At 43.3% G+C, this 22,964-nt stretch overlaps 1 protein-coding gene across 1 annotated transcript; it reads right to left on the bottom strand.

The window, feature by feature from the left end:
* Positions 1-1,672: 1,672 nt before the first annotated feature.
* UTP25 (UTP25 small subunit processome component) lies at positions 1,673-21,499 on the bottom strand. Its single transcript, XM_063124014.1, has 12 exons — positions 21,359-21,499; positions 18,392-18,431; positions 17,015-17,276; positions 15,348-15,554; positions 15,002-15,090; positions 13,950-14,369; positions 11,873-12,092; positions 7,594-7,796; positions 6,367-6,549; positions 5,573-5,685; positions 4,210-4,455; positions 1,673-2,152 (listed from the first exon to the last, which is right to left on the bottom strand). Exons 1-12 carry the CDS (start codon positions 21,466-21,468, stop codon positions 1,906-1,908), a joined length of 2,340 nt encoding a protein of 779 aa, XP_062980084.1. The 5' UTR covers positions 21,469-21,499; the 3' UTR covers positions 1,673-1,905.
* Between the last annotated feature and the right edge of the window lie 1,465 nt (positions 21,500-22,964).

Below are 22,964 nucleotides of genomic sequence, written 5' to 3'. Positions count from 1 at the left end.
CTCTATAGGCATAGCTTGACATTTAAAAGATACTTAAAAATAGTCACTCTAAGTAAGGGTTTAAAATGTTTGACGTATTTGAAAGTACAATGGCAATATACAAACAGGCAGTACCACTGTTCACATATTTTTAATCACACTATGTTAATTAGCTTACCCAATGCCAGGATGTTTGTATTGCTGGCATCAGCTGTTTTGTGAATGGCCAGCCGTAATCATTTGTCAGTCTGTACTTTATTTCCTTCTGACCTTGCTGTTTACTCCCCTATACACACCTCTGTATACACCTGTACCTTAGGAAAACACTTCACGCAGCTCATGAAACAGACTTTAGTCCACGGAAGCTTATGGCATAATAAATTTGTTAGTTTATAGTGTCACAAGATGTTTTGTTTTGTTTTAAATGATCTCTATCATTTGCTGCCGATATTCAGACACCAAGTGATTGGTTGCAACTGTCTGGTCAGTGTAATGTCCTGGTTGGCAACTGGTTTTATGGGAGGGGACTTTGAGAAGGTAGAGCGTGGTGGATCAGGTCCTAAAGAACAGCCAGCATGCCCAATGGTAACATCCCTACATTATGGGTGTTGTCAACTGTGGGTCCAAATGATACTTCTCAGAGTTGATTAGTGCTGAACCATAATGCATTAGACAGTTTATTAAAAGGTCCTAAAAACTCACAGCACTAGTTTACAACACTTATATCTTCGTCCTTTGGGGAATCATGTGGGTTTTACTGTTCTTCTGCTCTTTACTACAAGGATGATAGTGCAATGTTGGAAATGAGATGCCCCCAGCCCATGCCATCCATATGTGGAAATAAAAAATAGAAATGAGAACCAGAACCCTCTTTACAGACATTAACCTTCTCCTAGAGCAGCCTTCCCCAATGTGCTGCCCTCCAGATGTTTTGGATTACAATTCCAATCAGCCCCAGCCAACATAAGCAATAATGGGATTTGTAGTCCAAAACATCTGGAGAACCAGGTTGGGGAAGGCTGGACTAGAGAAACTCAAGTGTTTACACTGTTCAATATATATATATATATATATATATATATATTTATCATGGGTAGGGAACCTCTGGCCTCTGGGTGCAATCCAGTCTGCGAAGATTTGGGCTTCCATGAGCTCTGTCCACTCCCCAAGCTACTCCCCCTGGCCTGGAAGCTACCAGAGAGGAGGTAGGGAGAGCAATCACCTTGTTATCACCAATGAGTTATTGGAAATAACTAGGGGATTGCAGGAGCATAGGCTGTAAGCTCAACCAATGCTTGCAGGAGCTCTTGTAAACACAAACAAGTGGGCTTCACTCATCCTTTGCCTTCTCCCGTAGTTTAAACTTTTAAATATTTTCTACTGTCATGTAGTTGTCTTTTATGGTTGTAACTGTTGTGAATTGCCCAGAGAGCTTTGGCTATTGGCAGTACAGAAATGTACCTACATCCTGTACCTGATGGGAGAAGGTGCAAGGCAGGTAAAGCAGTTTTGCTGTGTGCAGGCCTTCCTCAATGGACATGCTGGGTGTATCATGCACCTAGTACATCTCCCAGAGACCCAATGATGATAGCGGGCATGGCAACACCCCCTTCACCTACAGGGCTGGGTGGGGGGTTATCCGCGCCCCCCCCCCCCCCACAATTTTAGTTATAGTTACCCCACCCTTCCCCATTTCGGATAACCACCCTTGCTCTGTGACGCAACCTTTGATATGATGATGATGAAATGCACACTTTTTGCAACCTTTATTTCTTCACTACAATGTTGTTTGTGTCCTTTAAAAACAAAGGTATTGTGTAAATAACTTCCCTCTTTCAACATCTGTTCCAGAAGAAATGTATGCCCCAAACAGTCTGTTATTAAACAGTCCAAAGACTCCATCCAAATCTGAGTTTACTGCTTATTTTACTCCGTTTCACCAGTGACAAAAAGGTGCACATTTTTGGAAGACTGGAGCATCTGGGCTGCCCGTTCGACACCCACCACAGCAGCCAGCTTCTGGGCATCATATTTTGAGTAAAGCACTGTACAGGTCAAGGTGGCCTCTTCACTGCTGCCTGCCAACTTCAACATATTGCAGACCTCGCTATAGAAGTGAGGATAGGTTGGCAGTTCATAAAAAATGAGGTTCCGGATGCCTCTAATCGAGTACCTGAATAAAAAGAAAAGAGCTCAAAACAGTAACTAAGGAAGTTATAGGTTAAACTTTAAAAAGTTCAATCCTGGCTATACCAGACCCCAGGAATTTGGACATGAGACGGGACTTCAGCTAAACAAAATGAACAAAGGGGTCCCCGCTGAGTGAAATTCGGGGGTGTTCAGAACTGCTCCATTTTTATTGCTCCTTTATTGTAGCTACAGGTGTTTTAATGCTGCGTTTTAATATTATGTTTTTAATATTGTACTTTGAAGTTGTGAACCACTGAGAGATTCTGGTTTATCCAGCAGTTTATAAACGTTACAAATAAATAAACAAACCCATTTTGAAAAGAGCAGGATTAAAGTTACAACATGGAGTGGTGGTACAAGTAGCGTCTATAGACTTCTAACCACCAAAAATATGGGTCTCTGGATACGTGGAACAGCTCTCTCTGGCTAACCTCCCTCACCACCTTCTAATGCCTGCTCAAAAGACTAAGTCTTTTCTAATCTATCACTGCCTCTTCCTTTCTGGGTCTTGTGTGTGCTGGCGAGTTAACCTCCCACAAGCCTGTTCTTTTCTTATCAGGCTGCAACATCTCTTTCGACCTTTGTTCTTTTCACTGAATTTACCAAATAAAACCTCTGGGAAAGGACCGCATCATTTCTGGGACATTCTGAGGAGGCTAATAATTTGTCTTTGCAGGAAAGGGTGCCTGCAAACCAAGAACGGCCCCATCTGCTCCTGTAGAACCAGTCAGAAAGCAAATAAAGGAGACGCTTGAGGGCCATTTTGTGTGGTTGACCCACAACAGCGGTGCCTTTATCTAGACAAACATTTGGCTCCGGTTGATCTTCATCCTTGTACTCATTTTGCCCAGCGATACATCCCATGTCAGAACATGCTGTTGATAGCCCACCCCTTGCAGCCAGCCAACAGAATATGCACAGCTTCCTCAAAGTTTCCCCAACTAAAATCTGTCAGTCATGCTCTGACACTTCCATTCAGACCATTAAGCTACAAGAGCACACATGTTGGTGAAGGTTTCCCCATCTGGAACAAAATCTTGTAAAGCCTTGCTACCTAAGACCTCTGGAACTGGAAAATTCCAAGGATCTAACCAGCAATCTCATATGTGCTACCCATGCACTCTGCCATTACTAATCAGATGTTGACGAATACAAAACTTGACACAAGAAGTCTGTGATCACTTATTGGTCCCCCACCAAATGAGGCGAGGTAGTTGGCTACGAGAAAGGGGGCCTTTTCAGTGGTGGTACCACATTTGTGGAATGCTCTCCCCAAAGAGGCTCACCTGGTCTTTTAGGTGCCAGATAAAACACTTTTTTTATTTTTCCAGGCATTTTAAGGAGGTTTTTTAAAAAAGTGTTATCAGTACATGATTCTGCTGTCGGTTTTGATTTGGTTTTATATGCTGAAGTGGTTTTTATCTTTGCTGCTGGTTTTATCTTGATTTTATACTGCCCTGTTTTTATTTTTTGTTTTAATGTTTGTATTATGTTTTTAATATATTGCACACTACCCAGAGAAATACATTATTGGGAAGTTTAAAAGTTCATTCAATCAATCAATCAACATGCCACTTCTATCATTCATTTGGATGCCTAAATGAAATAATCATCATTAATAACTCTTCAAGAGTAGCTGCTATCCATCCATCTATCTAATTGGCTCAAGATACAAAAAGTAAAGACACACTACATCATGCTGTCATAACCTGGCATTAATTTTAAGGGTATAATTCACTTTTCTATGGGAAAATGATGATAGGACATAGTCTGAGAAACTTCAGTTTTAACACACTGGGAATTTGAACCACCTGTATAGCCTTTTCACCTATATTTGGGACCGGTCAAACCTGTTCTTTGCAAAAAGCTATGCACATAGACAGTGGTTTACAAATGATAATACTATTTCAGAATTCTTCCAGCACTGTAGGAAGCTTTCCATAACATTGTATGGCTAATTCAGGCAAAGTTTTCATTACTTTGGAGCAAGTACAGTTATGATCTTGTTCAGCCCTCTTACTCCAAGTTAAACCAGCTTACCTTTTATAAAAGTGGAAACGTTCTGTGAAAATGAGGAATGGCTTCTCTCCCTTTAGAAAGAAGTGCCTTGCCCTGGAAATGCCAGATTTACTGGTGTATTCGCACATGTGTGTAAAGCTCAGCTCATCCTTCTTGAAGTAGTTCCGAAGCCGCACATAATCGAAATAGGACGGGACATAAATGAGTGTGTGTGACATGACAGCATCGCGGTACTCAGGCAACACTTTGTCAATGAAAAAGTGAAACCTGGTTAAGAAAATACAGATACGTTACTGAGTTCCAAAAGTAAATTTCCTAACATCTAATTTAATATAAATGTCAGATACACACACACACACACACACACACACACACAGAGAGAGAGAGAGAGAGAGAGAGAGAGAATATAAACGAGAACAGTGTAAATGCAGTTAAGGGGGAAAAACACAGAGAGAGTAAGTACACAGTTTTCTAACGCAAGAGTACAATCCAACAATAGTCCTACTTAGACTATTCATTTCAATGGGTCTATTTTTAGTAGGATATTAGATTTTATGTCAGAATGAAAAAAACCATGGGCTGCAAGTGAGCCCCCGCTCCCCCCCCCCCCGGGCCTGTGGACCACTCAGAACTCTGAAGGAACTATTCATGGCAACTTTTCTTGGACAGCTCCTTTAAAGTTCTGACTGAAACCTGGATTGGATTCACCACCCCACTGACATCAAAGTCATCAGCCTCCACGGGGGCAGGGGCACCTGCAGGACACTCCATTCCATTCCCGCCCCCTCCACTTGCGCTTTCCACGCCCAAACTGTCAGTCAGCATTCCATGCCCACTAAAGCATGTTTAGTCCCCATTGAGCTGTTTTTAGGATCCCCACCCCCCATCGGAGCTTTTATCTGTAACTTTGGGTAGGGGGGACTTCTGCAACCCCCAGAGTTCCCCCCTAGCCCGCTGGTACCTCCTTTATGTCCTCAGGTGTTTGGCTACACAAGGATCTGCACTCAGAGAATGAATTTGCTATTAGTATATAGCAGGGGTGGGCAATTTGTAGCCCTCCAGATATTTTGGCCTTTAACTACCATGATCCCTCACCACTGACTATGCTGGCTAGGGCTGAGGGGAGTTGTAGGCGAAAACATCTGGAGGGCCACAAGTTGTTCACCTTTGATCTAGAAGATAAACGGTTTCTTTAGCACAGCAGCAGTAAGCTTAAAAGATGCAGAAGAGCACAAGCTGACAGACTTAAGTTCTCCCATGCAGCAAGCTTTGTTGGTTTGTCTTTCTAATGTAAAACCGCCCACGCTTTCCAGTTCGCCACATTCTGCTGAGCACAAAATCTGAAGCTGTCATCAGTGGAGCATAACATAAAAGGCCACATTACCTTGCATCTATTACGGAAATGGAGTTTTCAGCTTCTACCTTGCGAAAAACATGAGGGAGCTGTACCACAACATGACTGATGGAGCCCGTCAAGGGTGCGTTCCTTACAGCTACCTGCAAGAAGCAATTGCAATGGTGGGAGAAAAGCAACGTCAGACCAGGGTTTTACATCTGAGATCAGCTCTCAACTTAAGACTGAAACAGTTGGCTTGTTGGGCTGAAACAGAGCAGTCCATCTTGTCTAGAATTCAGTTTCCAAAAAATAATGGCCAAGCAGGACAGTGTAGTAGCTAAAGTGTGGGACTGGGAGCCGGGAGATCCGGGTTCTAGTCCCCACTCAGCCATGGAAACCCACTGGGTGACTTTGGGCCAGTCACAGACTCTCAGCCCAACATACCTCACAGGGTTGTTGTTGTGAGGATAACATGGAGAGGAGGAAGATTATGTACGCCGCCTTGGGTTCCTTGGAGGAAAAAAGGCGGGCTATAAATGTAATAAATAAATAAAGATAACCCTCTTGTCCACGGCCCATATTTGGCCCAGTAGTCCATCCCATCTGGCCTGGGAAGCCTCACGTGAGGCCCAAACCACATCTCCTCAGAAGGGAAAGAGTGGGGGAGGAAGTGTGCCACAAGCCTAGTAGTCCATCCCATCTGGCCTGGGAAGCCTCACGTGAGGCCCAAACCACATCTCCTCAGAAGGGAAAGAGTGGGGGAGGAAGTGTGCCACAAGCCTCTTTATTGCTGCAGGGTCAAGATGAAGGACAAGAAGCCCTCCTCAGGGCTAACAACTAACCTGTCCCCTGTAATTGAAACAATGCTTGTTGAAGATAGAGTTGATCTGTGGATGCTGAAGGGCGCCAAAGAGCAGCGTCTGCCGATAATACTTAGACCAGTTGTTCAGACTGAACATTCGCACCCGTGAAAAGTCCACACCGTGAGATTCCAAAGGCAACAGGTTTATGTGGTTAAGAAGGTGCTGTCAGATTGTTAAAACCAAAAACAAAGATATAGGTCATTCTGTTTCAGTTTGCAGAAAGAGGAGAACAGAGGAAAGTAACATTCCCCTCCACGTATGGCATTAAAAAAAAAAACTAAGGGGAAAAGACACATACATGGAGGTGGCCGTAACTCAGTGGTTTTGTAAACCACCCAGAGAGCTTCGGCTATGGGGGCGGTATAGAAATTTAATAAATAAATAATAGTACAGTGCATACTTTGCATGAAGAAGGTCCCAGGTTCAATCCCTGGCATCCCCAAGTAGGGCACGAAGAAACCCTACCTGAACACCTGGACAGCTGCTACCAGCCAGTGTTGACAATACTGGGCTAGATGGAACAATGGTCTGACTCAGTATAAGGCAGTTTCCTATGTTCCTAAGAGGTCTGGAATATTAAACTGGACACCCCATCCTTTGCTGGTTGAAACCTTTGATTGTAGTTGCTGAGAAGACCCCATAGTTGCTTCTCAAAGGCCGCTTGTGAACCACTGGTATAGTACCATTCAAAGGACCGATGACCTCTATCACTGCAGCATCTCCCCGTGCTACAGAGTCCATAGAATCCAATTTGTTATAACTGTAGTGTTGGACGATCTGGTGTTTAGGGTTTCTTTTAGCTAGTTCTACTGTTCCCTCAACTAGCCTAGAGGAAACGTGACAGAGAAAGTGAAGGCAAAAGTCACTTCTTTTGCTTTTCCATGTTTTTGCAACAGCGCTACACAATCCTGTGTAAAGTGCTCTTAAGAAAGAGCTCCCCAATGTTTTCTAGCACAGGAAAGACCTTGCCTGTGGAGGAGAGCGCCTTTCCTTTGTTTCTTTAGGGCCAAAAAAGTGGGGTATCAGCAATGCTCATGTCAAAGAAGGAATCCATTCTGAGCAAACAGGAAGACATGTATCTACTCATTTAATTCAAATTAAAACAGTCACATTTCTAGAGGCTAACACCTAGTGGCCATTGATTTTATGAAATGTCTTGGCAACCACAGCACATGCTGTGCCACAAAGAGTTTTAAAAGGCATTACCAAAACATGCTCCCAGTTCTGCATCAGGTAGACGTCAGCTTCGTCGATGATAAGAATTTCTATTGATGAGAGGAAATCAAAGTCTCTCTTCATCTCGCCTTCAGCTCCAATAACCGTCCTCAGGCCAAGGGGAGATGCAATTATAATATCGGAAGAGTAAAATGGAGCATACAGTCGCATACTCTTCTGAAGAACGGCAACACCTGTTGAAACATTCACACATGCAAGTAAGATAGCATCAGACAGCCATTGTTGAACCAATGGTCTCTCTCTCTCATACAACTATCCCACGATGACCAAGGGACATTTTTCACTCCTTTGCCTTTTGAAGAGTGGTGCTGAAACCATTTGTCTCTCCCCTCGGTGAACCAGGCCTGTGATGAGAGAGATAACTGAAAAAAGGCTACAGCAGGTTTCAGTCAGAACCTACCCAAGATGTGAAAGCTCCTATAGAGTTCTGACTTAATAGTTCCTTTAGAGTTTATTTATTTAAAACATTTGTATCCCGCCCTATATCACTAGGATCTCAGGGCAGCGTACAGATAAAATCATTCAGTTCTGACTGAAGCCTGGGGCGGATTCACTGCCCCGCTGATATTGGAGCCACCAGCCTCCACTACATTACACCAATGGTCATGTATACATGGCCCATATGGAGACACTGATTCAACCAATCCATGTGGTGAGCCCAATGGTGGCTCCACACACTCCTGCATGCAAGTGGATGCTACTGATGATACAAACTCAGGCCTCATCTACACCAAGCAGGATACTGAATGATGAAAGCAGTATGAAAGTGGTATATCAAAGGCAGGAGCCACACCAAGCAGGATGTAGTGGTATGAAAGCGGTATATGGTATGTGTCAATGGGCCCCAACAGTTGTCAGTGCACTTCAATAAAGCAGTAGTGTGGCTCCTACCTTTTACATACTGCTTTCATAGTGCAATATTCTGCTTGGTATAGATGAGGCCTCAGTCACAGCTTTCCATACAGGCCTTCCTTGTATCTACTCAGTTGAATGGGATCAACTGCATTCCCAACTGATTCCATATACAACTAGAATATCAATGAAGAAGCCAATTTACTCAACCAGCACCATTTTAAAGAGAAGCCTAACTCCAGCCTTGCCTGTTCCTAACCCCCTCCCCCTCCCTGCTTACCACCACTCCAACCTGACTTCCTCTGCCTCGCTCTTTTGCACCTAAGAGATAGCGAGAAAGATAACCGTGTACCACATGGTGTCTATCTGCCCACTCACCACAGCCACTTGTAGCATCTAGCCAATGTAGCACAGCAAATTTTAGGATGACCCATCTCACTGGTTGGCTGCAATCATGGTGAACTTTGCCTTAATATGGGTATCACCCACCATAAATATAAATGACAGAACAAAACTAATGTGGTTGAGATTTTTAAAAGACAAGGCCTTGCTAAGCTAGTATGATGTTTCTGCAACATTCATGAAGTTTGGACCTACAATTAAACGACCCACAGCTGAATTCTTTTTCTTTTCATAAGGAAAGAAATGAAAAAGAAAACGGAAAACTTATCTAATGGGAACTAAGCTACTGATACAAGCTCTTCAAAATTCAGGCCACAATCCTATTCACACTTACTTGGGAGTAAGCCATGTTAAACTGAAGCCCTATATGGGGTTATACTATCATAAGGCAGGTTTACTCAGCTTACAGAGCCCTCTTCAGACCTTCGTGCTCAATGTGCAAAGATCTGAGTACTGGGTGGGTAGAGACACTGGGGTCAGGGGTTACATGAGCACCCACATCCCCCTTCACACTTTAGCCCTACACATAAGCAGGTGAATGCCTGAATAGGGCTACAGCAAGACTTACTTTTGAGTAAACGTGCATAGGATGTCACTATTATGATTCAGCTAACCAGAATGCTTTGCAGCTTTGACACTGCTTTCAATGGGCACAAATTAGTGTCATTACTATTAGATAGCTAGTGCAGTGTAGTGGTTAGAGTGTTGGACTGGGATTCAGTAGTTCTGGGTTCTAGTCCCCACTCAGCCATGGAAGCTCACTGGGTGACTTTGGGCCAGTCACAGACTCTCAGTCCAACCTACCTCACAGGGTTATTGTTGTGAAGATAAAATGGGGAGGAGGATTTTATGTATGCCGCCTTGGGGTCCTTGGAAGAAAAAAGGCGGGATGTATATGTAATAATAAATAAGACGTTCGGTTGTGCTTTTAAGAATAAGAGATGGGACAACATTCTAAATGATCAATGTTGTATTTTAGTAAAATGCTTGTGAGGCAATGAGTAAATGAATGCAACAAATGGTGTTAGTAACTGCGGTAAAGGAGACTCCTCGGTTTCTTTCAGCAAAGGTTGGAAGTGGATAAGAAACATTAGTACAGGGAAGAGAATACTGAAGGGAACCATTTGGCAACTTCACTTAATTACCACTTGCCTATTTTGCTGTTTTGTCCAATATCTTTCGTGAGACAATGCCTTCAAGTAACATTAAGTTTGAAGGCTGCCTTGCTATAGCTGGAGCTTGAGAGTTCAAGCCATCAGAAAATTCTCCACGTAATTCACTGAAAAAACCAGCACGGAATAACAATTTCTGAAATAGTCTTGATATTTTTCTGCTCATCCCGTATTTAGACACATTGCACCTTACTCATACACACGAGAGCTCAGCTGGAAATCACAGAACTTTAACTACACAGTCATCATTCTGCAAAGCAGCAAAATATCTGGGCTACTGGATTTCAGCTTTCTTCAACCCCCCTGTGACTAATGGCTACTGAGCAAATCATTATCTCAACATTGCAATCAAACTCAGTTTCAGTTTTCTCATGACTTTGATGACCATTTCAAGACAGTATAGGAGTGGGTGCATTTGGGGTATAGTAACTAGGCTGACAGGTATTACCCAGAGGACCTTCTCTTCTGCTGCTCCCAGACTGTGGAATGGTCTGCTGGAGGAGATTTGTCAACTTAACAGACTTTTAGCATTTAAGAAAGCTATAAAGACTGATCTCTTCTGGCAGCCCCCCCACCCCCCGCTAACCCCTGCAAAAAGGTAGGGGTGTGTGGGTGTGTGTGTGTGTGTGTGTGTGTGTGTGTGTGTGTGTGTGAGAGAGAGAGAGAGAGAGAGAGAGAGAGAGAGAGAGAGAGAGAGAGAACACGAAAGAGTGCATGTGTCCTGGTGCCACCAGCCACTACATCACTGCCAGCCCCCAAAGTGTTCCCCCACCACTAATACCCCCTCCACCCCAAAAAAGGTTGCCCGCATGAAGCACAACTATAAAACTTGAAGCACAACTATTTGAAACACATCAAACCTCTGCAACCTGACCTATGTTGTGCATTTGCATCAAGGTTCCCGTCTGGGCCAAGTACCATGTCAGCACTATAAGGACAGAATTGCCCTGTACAAGATTACTCCATTTTAAAAGACAAATTGTATTGGGCTTTCTAAACCTGAGGACTTTTAGTATAAAAGCTTATAAACTCAAAGGCTATTTGTACATGAAAGAATTCCCACAGAGAAACCACTTCTGCGCAGGAAGATGCATGAATTAGGAACATAGGAAACTGCCTTATACTGCCAGACCATTGATCCACCTAGCCCAGTATTGTCAACACTGACTGGAAGCGACTCTCCAGGGTTTCAGGTGGGATTCTATCCTAGCCCTATCTAAAGATGCTGGGAAATTTCCATCTCACCTCTAATAACATGGGGTGGAATTTTTTCTGCAAAAAGGTTTCTGTAATGAAAGTTTCCACAGAAATCTTTTGCAATGCAATGGAATTTTCCACAAAAATATTTACATTTCTAAAAAAAAAAGTATTGTTTCATGAAAATGAACAGATACAACACTAGTCAAATTGAAGGCAGTTTAAAGGTTGTAAACATTTATAATACAAATGCGTAGCTCTCTGGGCATGTTAAAATTAGTAGGATTAACAGTTTTCAGTGTCTCAAATTTCTTCTCAAGATGTAAAAAGCATAAGCAAGAATATGCTAATGACCTAGGTCGTACCTCATTGCAGAAAATCGTGAGTTATTTAAGCCACAATGTCTCGGGACGCAAGTTGCTTCCACTTACTGTAAACAACCTCCAATTGGTGCTGTCAGGGGTTGTCAGCATGACATCTGAATCCAGACCAGCTTATAGTGACATGTGAACACAACCATGACTTTGGACATTTGGTGGGCTTTCAACAACTAGACCAAACACGCTTAACACTTGAAACTCTGACATGTCTTAAAGCTAAAACGACTGATCACAGAATTTCAGTACCTATCCTGAAGTGGTCATCGATGTTCCCAGCAAAAACAGCTTCATAATCTTCAGGTCTTTTCAGATTTGGCGGCTTCTCTTCTGGATTGGAGCCAAACTCCCCCTTGAACCGTTTTTTGTTGCTCACATCAATTTTCTTTTGACTTGCCGATTCAAGGAGGCTGATAAAAATCTGAACCACACGTAAAGCGGATTCCCGGAAGGGCACCACTACTAACACCTGTGCAGATAAAATGTAAATACAGGCATTTCCGTTTTATTTATTTATTTATTTATTACATTTTTTATACCGCCCAATAGCCAAAGCTCTCTGGGCGGTTCACAAAAATTAAAACCATGAACAGCATAAAAACAACCAACAAATTTAAAACACAAATACAAAATACAATATAAAAAGCACAACCAGAATAAAACCACACAGCAAAAATTAATATAGGTTAAAATATGAGATTAAAACAGCAAAGTTTAAATTTAAGTTAAATTAGGTGTTAAAATACTGAGAAAGTAATAAGGTCTTCAGCTGGCGACGGAAAGAAAACAATGTAGGTGCCAAGGGAACCTCTCTGGGGAGCTGGTTCCACAACCGGGGTGCCACAGAAGAGAAAAGTGTTTTTCCCCCCAAAGAAGATGGGAAAGCCTCACAAAACACTGGTACACAAAGCTTGCTGCACAGTTGATATTTTAGTACATGTATATTTTAAAGTGCTACAAGAACACATTGTTGTGGGAAAGAAAAATAATACTGCTATGCCCTCAGTCTAGTCTGAGCTGGTTAGATATCTCCTACAATATTTATTTACTTACAGTGTAATCCTACACATGTCTGCTGTGTGTAAGATTGCAGCCTTACTTGCATAATTTATAACTTCAACATAAATGCATGCTGTCAGGGCTGCCAACGAACTAGTTATATACAATAAAATTTAAATAGAAAATAATAGAATGGGATATACAAACTAAACCAGCAACAGTCCATTCAAACAGCCCACTAAAAATTGAAACTTCTCTAAGTTAAAAATGTTTAAATTCTTAAAGCCTTGGGTTTGGGCCTGGTGCCTGAAGTATAATAATGAAGGGCCAATAACAGTAGCCAAGCAGGAGAGGGCATTCCAAAGCTGAGAAGCCACCACTGAAAAGGCTCTCTCTGGAATTGCCATCCGTTGCACTTCAGATGATAGAGGGAACCTGAAGAAGGCCTCAGATTTTAATCACGGTAGATGGTCAGATTGCTGTAGGAGACGTGGTCTCACAAATAAGATCTTTTAAAATATTGGATATACAACATGGTCCGTGGGGTAAATGGGTTGTCCGTTCTCAAGGGCATACCCTGTCACTGTTCACCAGAGTCCGCTTCCCTAGCTCACATTTAAGTGTTACCAAGAATATCTTAGGCAAAACATGAATGGTTGGCCCAGAAATGCCACACAAGCCCCAAACAAGATTTAAGATCACCTATGAGACAGATCCAAGAGAAGCAAAGAGTGGCAGGCATGTGGATTTTATTTTTTAAATTCAAGTACGTTTTGTACCCAACTCACGGAGAGCTGGGCTATCTTACTCTCCAGTCACGTAAGAAAACAAGGATCTCTAACTTGTAGCCACCAAGTCATAAGTGGCTTTGTACTTCCACTACTGGTCAGGGATTCATGGGGTGATCTGAAGGAAGTCTGTACTGTGCGATGGCAGCTGTTTAAGGCAGGAGTACAGCATCTCTTTTGACCCTGAGGGCCAAAGTCCGTTTCAGGGAAGCTCTCGTTGGTGTGCATGTGTGCATATTTGTGACCAAATGCAAAAGGGGTGGAGCCAAAATACCAAAGATATCAACATATTTTAGCTTATTTTAGCCAATAAGTTGGCCTTAGGAGAGGCATTTCATCAATTCATCAAATCACACAGGAATTGTCAGTTGGGCTGAAAGAGGTGTGGCCATTTGGGGAACCCCAGAGGGCCAGAATGGGATCTCAGTAGGGTCAAGTTTGGCCCCTGGGCTTGAAGTTCTACACCACTGGTTTAAGGGTATCAATGATATACACCAAGTCACATGTATAATAACCATACATTAAGGAAATCCGTTCACCTTTGGTCTAGTGAGTCCTTGATCCCTGAAGCCATCATCATCATCATCATCAATTCCAGGCTTTTGGTCCCTTCGTTTGGCATTATTGCCAAGTACCTGGGCATTTGCCTTCAGGACATGGTTCAGGGCATGCAGGCAGTAGGTATGACGAATTTCCTCCCCATTCCTTAAAGCTGTCCTCTCCGGGTAGAACAAGTCCTTATATGAATTCATAATGCAGAAGAGCTCTCTTTGTAAAGGGGTAAATGGCTGATCTTTTGACTTAGTCTGCACAGAAACGAACGAGCCGTTCACTTTTGGCCAAGTGGATCCTAATGGCTTGCGGAGGTGAAGCTGCTTCAGATCAACTTCTTTATCTGGCTTAATCGTTCCGAACTTCTCAAGAGTGGAAGAGAAAGCTAACTGACCCAGCACTGGCCACTAAAAGGAAAGCACATGGAAGTTTAACACAACAGAACCTCAACTGCCCCTCTTAGGATGCAATCCTATACACCAGGGTCAGCAACATGGTACCCGTGGGCATTAGTGTGCCCCCAGATGCCTTCTTTGGTTCCCACTGAGGCACCATACCCCTCCCCATTTTTATTTAAAAAATATTATTGTAATTTTATTTATTTATTTATTTACTGTCTGCTGGTATTGCTTCAAAGTGAAGCAGGAGCCTCTATCTGCTGCCATCTTAATTCCCCATGAATGGGTCTGGGCAGTTTACTTAACCTTTTTGACTCGCCATGCCCACCCATAGCAGCCATTTTATGGCTATGCCAAGGGCAGCTTCTCAAATTCCCAAATGGGCCCATTGGTCGAAAAGGCTGCCCACCCTGCTATCCACGCTGACCTAGGAGTAAGACCCATTGAACTCAATGGGACTTACTTCTCAGTAGGCATGCATAGGATTGCACTGTTGGAGACTTTGCAAGGTTCTTTATTTCTCTTCTTTCACAGAAGCCGAACATATAAATGGACCAGTTAAAGATTTTTGAACTTAGACTTAGTGAATCTAAGGAACAAATCCAAGGAACTACACTGCTAAAGGGACATGTGTTCATTACCTTGACTTGACTGGTAGATTTTGAGTGTGCAAGAATTTTATCTACTTCTTTTTCTTTTAGTTCTTCATCCATGTGACACTCAAACGGATCTGTGTTAAGAGATAAAAACATGGTTATGTCACTGACACTGAGAAAACTGGAACCAAGCCTCGACTCCAAAACGTTTAAAAGAAGCTGATCAAAAGAACAGAGCAATAGTCAGCAGTAGGACCAATACATTATTAGACGCTTCTCAAAGATTCCAAACATGGTATCTAAAGTAAAATCTGCTTTGTAACTCACAAGCTGCACAGACCTGGTTTAAACGCTGCAGAAGTGAGCAACTGTTCCACTTTGTGCCGTTTACCTTTTGTAACTTCTGCAGAAGAACTGCTTTCTTTCCGAACTTCACTGGAATCACTACACTCTTCATTTATGAAATTGGTTTCCAGACTAAACTCAGACTCATGCTTTACATCCATGAAGTCTTCAGAGGCTTCAAGCTGAGGGTCCCTTGAAGTATCTGGACCTTTAGGTTCCTCTTGGCTATTTTTCTCCTTTGGGGCTCCCTTATCTATGAAAGATCAAAAAGAAAAGGTTGCACATTTACACAAGAGCTACTGCCCACAATTGCCTTAAATCAATGTTCCTATGCCGCAGTATACATAATTTTCTATCATAGAAAATTATGATAGTATCATTTAATGTTACTTCACACCTAAGTGGTGGTATTGTATACAGAAAAATATAAAACGTGTGTGTGTGTGTGTAAGTAAATATATGGTAAACACAATCTTTTCACCCCAGTTTTTCAATTTGTTATATGGCTAGCAATTGTGTGCCGTGTGGATCATTCTTGTTTGATACTTTCAACTGCTGCCTCCTGCATCAAACAGGACCACCAGCAAAGGAACACCAATCTGGCCAGTGGTGTAGTGGTTAGAATGTTGGACTGGTACTTGGGAGTTTGGAGTTCTAGCCATGAAGCTCACTGGGTGACTTGGGGCTGGTCACTGACTATCAGCCTAACCTACCTCACAGGGTTGTTGAAAGGATAAAAAGGAGAAGAGAATTATGTAAGCCACCCTTTGCAAGAGGGGAAAAGGTGGGATATGAAATAAATAAATAAGTGAATGAATGAATGAATGTAAATGCCTGCTTTGGGCCCACCACTTTTTCCCTCCACTCCCTTCCCTTGTGGGTCTTGTTATTTTAGTTTGTAAGCCTGATGGCAGGGCCTGCTTCTCTTTTTAATGATATTAGCCACTTTGGGAGGCAGTAATAGCCTGAAAAGCGGGATAAAGATGCAGCTAGTGCAGAAGTATTGTCTGGAGCTGCCCCTTTCCAGCTTGTAACTCCTTTGCTGAGGAAACTGCACTGGCTGCATATTCGCTAGAGGACCAGGTTTAAGGTTTTGGTACTAGTGTACAAAGCCCTAAACAACTTGGGACCAGGTTACCTGAGAGAGCTCCTTCTCCCTTACCAACCTGTCCGGTCACTAAGGTCATCAGAAGGCATGTTCCTGGGGGTTCCACATGGACCTAGGGCCATCTGGAGTCCACCAGGAGAAAAGCCTTCAGTATGGTGGCCTCCTTCCTATGGAATTCCCCGAGTTGCTTCCAGCACCTCCTGAAAACATTGTTATTTCAGGAAGCCTTCCTTAAGAGACCAGCTGTGGTTTTATCAGAACTCTGTTTCTTTTAAAAATAGCAATTTTAACTACTACTGTTGTTCATGGCTCGGATGTGGAGTGGTACACAAATATTGTAAATAAATAAAAATCCACTGCTTCACTTACTAGTCCTTTGGGTTGCTCACTTCCTCCTCTAACCCCTAACTAATTACACCGCTGATAATTCCCCACACCAGAGATGAAAGGAGCAAACAAGGTTGTCTCTTAAAGGGGCAGTACAACATTAATGATGGGCTGTCAGCCCAGCGATAGAAAAGAAGCCCCTCAAAATGAGGGGAGGGGAGAAAGCAACCAACCTATTATGCAACCAAACTAGGAACACGTGAAACGCCCTGCACTACCTGATTCCATGTTAGGCATATTGCTGTCATTCCCTTCATCCACCGTTTCTCCACCATCCTCGACCTCATCACTGTCTGTTTCTGTGCCATCCTCAGCACTGCCTTCTCCAGATCCATCCTCTTCTTCTTCCTCCTCCTCCTCCTCCTCGTTGTCTGAATATGGAGCAGTTTTCAACGTGGCCAGTAGCTTGTGATATTCTGAGATGGGTTCCGGGTCGTTCTCCGTATCACTTTCCAAGCTCGACTGCTCAGAATTTTCAGACTGCCGGGGTGGAGTGGGATAAATAAATTCCAGAACACAAACACAACAATACCAGCACACGACCCCACCTTCAGCCCACGAAGCCTAGCATTTTTTATACCAACGGGCAGCACCTCTGCAAGGTTCACGGGCCAAGGATATTCCTAGCCCAGTTAACTGCCAATGCCTGTGGTCGAACGTAGGACTTAATGCATGGAGATCAGGGGCGCACAACCCTTTTAGTCCCGAGGGCCATTTGTGATATTGGTTCGGGACTCACATGCATTCGTGCGCACACATACACCAGTGATCCTCATAAAGACTGCTCTTTCCTTGTTGGCAGCAGAGGCAAAAGAAGACTGATCGATAAAGGACAGTTAGTAGGGAAATTAGCAGTGGAGGGGACGCAGGTTGTGCACCACTGATGTGGACCACCGATGAATCCAATTTCTATTTAAAATAGAAATACTTTTAAATCAAGGGTGCAGAACCCCAGGCCCAGGGGGCAAATCCAGCCCTCCTATGGTCCCAATGAGGCCCAAAGGGGGTTCCCAAGAGGGCCGTGCACCTCTCTCTCTGACTACTTGATTGCTTGGTGGATTTCTGGCTTTGTACTGGCAGTAAGAGCTTTAAGCTAAAATAGAGAGGCAATTTAACCCACCCTTTTTTCTTTGGCCCCACCCACCACTAGAATGCAGCTCCCAAGAGGTTTTCTGAAATGGAATTTGGCTAGGGTGACCATATGGGAAGGAGGAATTCAGGGCTTCTGTATCTTTAACAGTTGCATAGAAAGGGGAATTTCAGCAGGTGTCATTTGTCTGCATGCAGCATCTGGTGAAATTCCCTCTTCATCACAACAGTTAAAGCTGCAGTCAGTGGCCATGTTGACTGGAGATGATAGGAGTTATAGTCCAACACATCTGGAAGGCCTCCAGGTTGGGGAAGACTGCTTATAAATAATACTGTAATCAAGGATGAAGACTGCAGAGGCAGAGAAAGCAGTAAGGATTGATGGCCAACTCTTGCTTTGCTAATTCCAATACTCTGCTATAGAATTAACCAAATCTTGCTCATTTGTGTTTCCCATTAATTTTATTCACTTTCTAATAACAATACAAAAGAGGGAACACTCTTACCAGTTCACAAATTTGAGTCGATTGTTCTTTCCTAGAAACCCTGAAAGAGACACAAATACATAAGTATGAAGACATTTCTTATATCTTAACAATTAAAACAACAAAGTAAGTACATGCTATAACAGATGGAGGGTTTAGCATAGTAAGAAGAGGGTATTACTGAGCAGAACTCTGTGCTGCTACTTTATTTATTTAGAGAACAATCCTATGGTCCCCTGGTGAGCGTCCGAGGGAATCAGAGGATTTACTGGATTCCCCCTTCCAAGGTCAAAGATAGTGCTCCAACCTTGGGAAAGGGAATTGGAGATTCAACTTTCCTCCCCTGCCCCCTCAAAGCCAGCATGGAAAGAATCACACAGGCTGCTCTGTGAGGTTGGAAAAGCAACATCAAAGGAGGAGGAAAGGAGGTATTCCAGTGGATGAGTTGGGAAGGAGACCAGAGAAGCCAGGATACAAGTTATCCTGAACCTCTTCCAGACTCATTTCCTTGCAGTTATGAGCAAAATTATAGAATCATAGAACAGTACAGCTGGAAGTGGCCTATAAGGCCATCGAGTTCAACCCCCTGCTCAATGCAGGAAGGCCTTTAGTGTGGAAGAGCCCATTACCTCCTAGGTAATTGGTTCCATTGTCGTACTGCTCGAACAGTCAGGAAGTTTTTCCTGATGTCCAGCTGGAATCTGGCTTCCTGTAACTTGAGCCCATTATTCCATATCCTGCACTCTGGGATGATCAAGAAGAGATCCTGGCCCACCTCAGTGTGGCAACTTTTCAAGTATTTGAAGAGTGCTATCATGTCTCCCCTCAGTCTTTTCCATGCTAAACATGCCCAGTTTTTCAGTCTCTCATAGGTCTTTGTTTCCAGACCCCTGACCATTCTTGTTGCCCTCCTCTGAACTCCCTCCAGCTTGTCTGCATCCTTCTTGAAATGTGGGGCCCAGAACTGGACACAATACTCAACATGATGCCTAACTAGCGCTGAATAGAGGGGAAGTAGTACCTCATGTGACTTGGAAGCTATACTATTAATGCATCCCAAAATAGCAGCCACAGCACACTGTTGGCTCATATTTAGCTTGTAATCTATAACAATTCCAAGATCCTTCTCGCTTATAGTATTGCTGAGCCAAGTATCACCCGTCTTGTAACTGTGCATTTGGTTTCTTTTTCCTAGGTGTTGAACTCGGCATTTATCCCTATTAAATTTCATTCTGTTGTTTTCAGCCCAGCGCTCCAGCCTATCAAGATCACTTTGCAGGGCAGGAAGATGCAGAGGCCAAGATCGCCTCTGCTGCTCTTCCCATTCAATCATCCTGCACTGGATGATGTGATGCCTCCGGGTTTGGAGGCTTCCAATCACTGAGGTCACAATTGATACAATTGCAGCCTTAATCAATTTATAGCCTGCTTGACTATATTTAAAAATGTATCTCAAAGCAGTTTACAACATAAAAGTTTAAAATACAAGATGTCCACAGAATTTTTTTTTAAAAAAGGCATATAAAATATCTCAGTTAAAAACCACTTAAAACAAAGATTCTCAATTAAACATTTAAAATTAGATGACTCTACTGGAGCCTGACCAAAGGCCTACAAAAATGAGATTGGAAATGTTTTTAGAGTTCCTTACTGCTTGCACAATTCCACCAGGGGAAACATTTGCACACCAGTGTGGATGCCACCTGGGAATGGAAGGGGATTGCTGAAAACCCTAAGATGAGTTGCATCTTTAGAGAAAAAGGAACTGCAGAAAACAAGCTAAAAGCAGAGATAATAAAAGCTGATGCAGAATGCTGCAGCCAGACTGTTGTGACTGGTGGTGGTTACAGGGAGTAAGTGATTCCCTTGATACAACAGCGTCACTGGTCACAGGTCTATTTCTAGGCAGAATTCAAAGTACTGGTTATAACCTATCAAAGCCCTATACAGGTTGGGACAAGGCTATCTGAAAGACATCCCTCTCCCACATGAACTGCCTGGTTCTTAACATCTTCTGGAGAGGCCCTTCTTTCAAAACCGCCACCTTCAGTGGCGCATTTGTTGTCAATGTGAAACAGGGTCTTCTTGGTGGCTGCTCCCTGGCTGCGGAACTCCCCTGATGAGGGAGACTAGGGCCTAATCTACACCAAGCAGGATATTACACTATGAAAGCAGCATGAAAGGTGTATATAAAAGGCAGGAGCCACACTATTGCTTTATAGCAGTATTAAAGTGCACTGACAACTGTTGGGGCCCATTGACACATACCATATACTGCTTTCAGACCGTTATATCCTTCTGGCTTTTATTTACTGATTTCATACCACTATATCCTACTTGATGTATATTAGGCCTAGGTTCCCTCCCTCCCTACTGCACTTTCGCCTGCTGTCCTTCTGACATTTTCATGGAATTGTCCACCACAGCCCCAGGATCTTTCTTTGTCAGTCGCACTACACCACAGTGGCTTTTATTGAGTTGCACAATAAGCACCTCTACCTGAGATGCTAGCATTCCAGGACAACCTGCGTCAGCTACTATGCAAATATCTTGTAATCAAGGTCTACAGGCCTACAACTTTTGGAAGAGGCACACTGAAACAGCTCGACAGCCTGGTCATATGCCCAGCATTCCTGGAGAGACAATCAAGAGCCTTTCCGTCAGTCACCAGGAGTACAAACACAGGGAGTAAATAAGCAAAAAAAAGAAATTAAATCAATGCTAGTCATCTCTGGGTCACGTAACGGGCGTCTGTTCAGCATGCAGCAAGCCACAGGAACGGAGAAAGAGGGCACTTAGAGCACTTTTCCCTGAACTCGGTGCCCTCCAAAAGTGTTGGGACTACAATCCCCATCATCCTTAGGTGATGGGGGTTGTAATCTATTTTTGGAGGGGGCCAGGTTGCACAAAGGCTGCCATAGAGGAACTGGTGTCCGCATCAGCAAATTCCGACTTTCAGCTCAGAAACTACGGGGAACCCCAGCTCACCGATCATAGAAAGGATGCTCCTCCCCGAAATCCTTCAGGTGCTTCTTCTGTTTCTTGCTCAAATTGCTGATCAATTGCTGTTGCTGTAGCCGGGCTTTTCTCTTCCCCATGTTCCCGAACTTCCTGCCCTGGCTCCCACGTGGATTCCTTTTCCCCGTCGCTTTACGGCTCGTGGCTTTCCTCCGCTTTGCGACAGTGGGCGGGGCTTGTTTTGTTGTGGGTGCTTTGCTCTGGTAGCAGAAGCGGTCGGTCGAAAGTACGCCAGCAAACGCTTGCCTTTAATATTAATAACAGTACTTCCCTGACATTACACGTGTTTCTTAACTGCAAAGGCTTTATCAAATTGTGTGGGATTTTTTGAAATTAAGTTTTGAAACAACAATAGTTACTTCTATGTAATAATAGGCATCATCTTGTTCTTAAGTACTTTGAGTGCACGCTTAACACTTTCAAAGCTTTGTATTTTTATTTTTTACTGCTATTAATTGAGCGTCTGGCTGTGATTCACACGATTCTGGACTAACATCCAATGCGTTTTTAGTCTGAAGTAAGTTCGGTTGAGTTCTATTGGACTTACTCCCACGTAAACGGGTATAGCGCTGCAGCCCAAAGCTTCAACCTTATGCACGCTTACCTGGGAGTAAACCCCACTGAACACAGTAGGATTTACTTCCGGGTAAACGTGCAAAGGATTGCGGTGTAGCTGGTCTGATGCGATGGGGCTCGCAAACCTCCCCCCACTGCCCAAATACTTGGATAATCCCTTATCAATAATCTGGCCTAGAAAGCATTTGGAGGGCAAATACTCGATTAGGGCGGCAAGTCTAGACGCGTTTACTTGCGAGTAAGCACATTTGATCTCGATGGGACTAATGAGTAAATGTGTATAGGATCGGGCTGCAATTCCTGAAAAGAAAAATGAAGTTTTCTAATAGAATAGCCTCCGTTGTCATCATTGTGATATATATCGTTGTTACTGTGTATGTATTTACTTTTTAGCCGGTTAGAAACAAATCAGAGAATCAGTGGATGCGTGATATGGCGGTGGTGGGGGAGGATAAAGTTGTTGACACCAATGAGCAATCATAATATATTTGTGTGATGTATATCCCTTACCTTTAATGAAGACCTGGAGGGGAGGGCTCTTTCTTGTTAAATACTTGTGGATCCATATTTAATAACCAGGAGCAGCCAAAGCCTATCCATGCACGAAAGCTTGTGCAATAGTCTTAAAGGGACCACAAGACTCTTGGCTGTTTTACTCAGAAGTAAATCCCACTGAATTATCTGGGAATTACACCCAGATAAAATGTGCTCCTGGATGTCAACCTGAAGGCAGGCCTAGGTGCCTCCTAGATATTTTGCACTACAAGTCCCGTAAGTCCCAGCTAATGTGGCCAATGGTTAGGGATTCTGGGAGTTGTAGTCTAAAACATCTGGAGAAAGCTTAAGATACAATCCTATGTGCCACTGAACGCAGTGGGTCTTTCTGATTAAACATGTTGAGGATCTTTGGGCTGGTCAGTTCCCGCTTTCCCTCTGTCGTGCGGAGGGGAATCCTAATTGTTTCGCTTAGAAAAGAGGCGTGATTGGTGGGAGATTCAGG

The sequence above is a fragment of the Elgaria multicarinata genome, chromosome 4, assembly GCF_023053635.1.
Source record: "Elgaria multicarinata webbii isolate HBS135686 ecotype San Diego chromosome 4, rElgMul1.1.pri, whole genome shotgun sequence".
Classification (NCBI taxonomy): Eukaryota; Metazoa; Chordata; class Lepidosauria; order Squamata; family Anguidae; genus Elgaria; species Elgaria multicarinata.
This window is presented reverse-complemented; position numbering and strand designations above follow the sequence as displayed.

Bases quoted from the DNA above. Each gene is read 5' to 3' on its own strand.
- UTP25 (XM_063124014.1), bottom strand. From the start codon at position 21,468: ATGGGGAAGAGAAAAGCCCGGCTACAGCAACAGCAATTGATCAGCAAT. The intron at 18,432-21,358 runs GTGAGCTGGGGT...TGTCTCTTTCAG, and splicing joins GAGCATCCTTTCTATGATCG to GGTTTCTAGGAAAGAACAAT. The intron at 15,091-15,347 runs GTAAACGGCACA...CTCTTAACACAG, and splicing joins TTCTGCAGAAGTTACAAAAG to ATCCGTTTGAGTGTCACATG.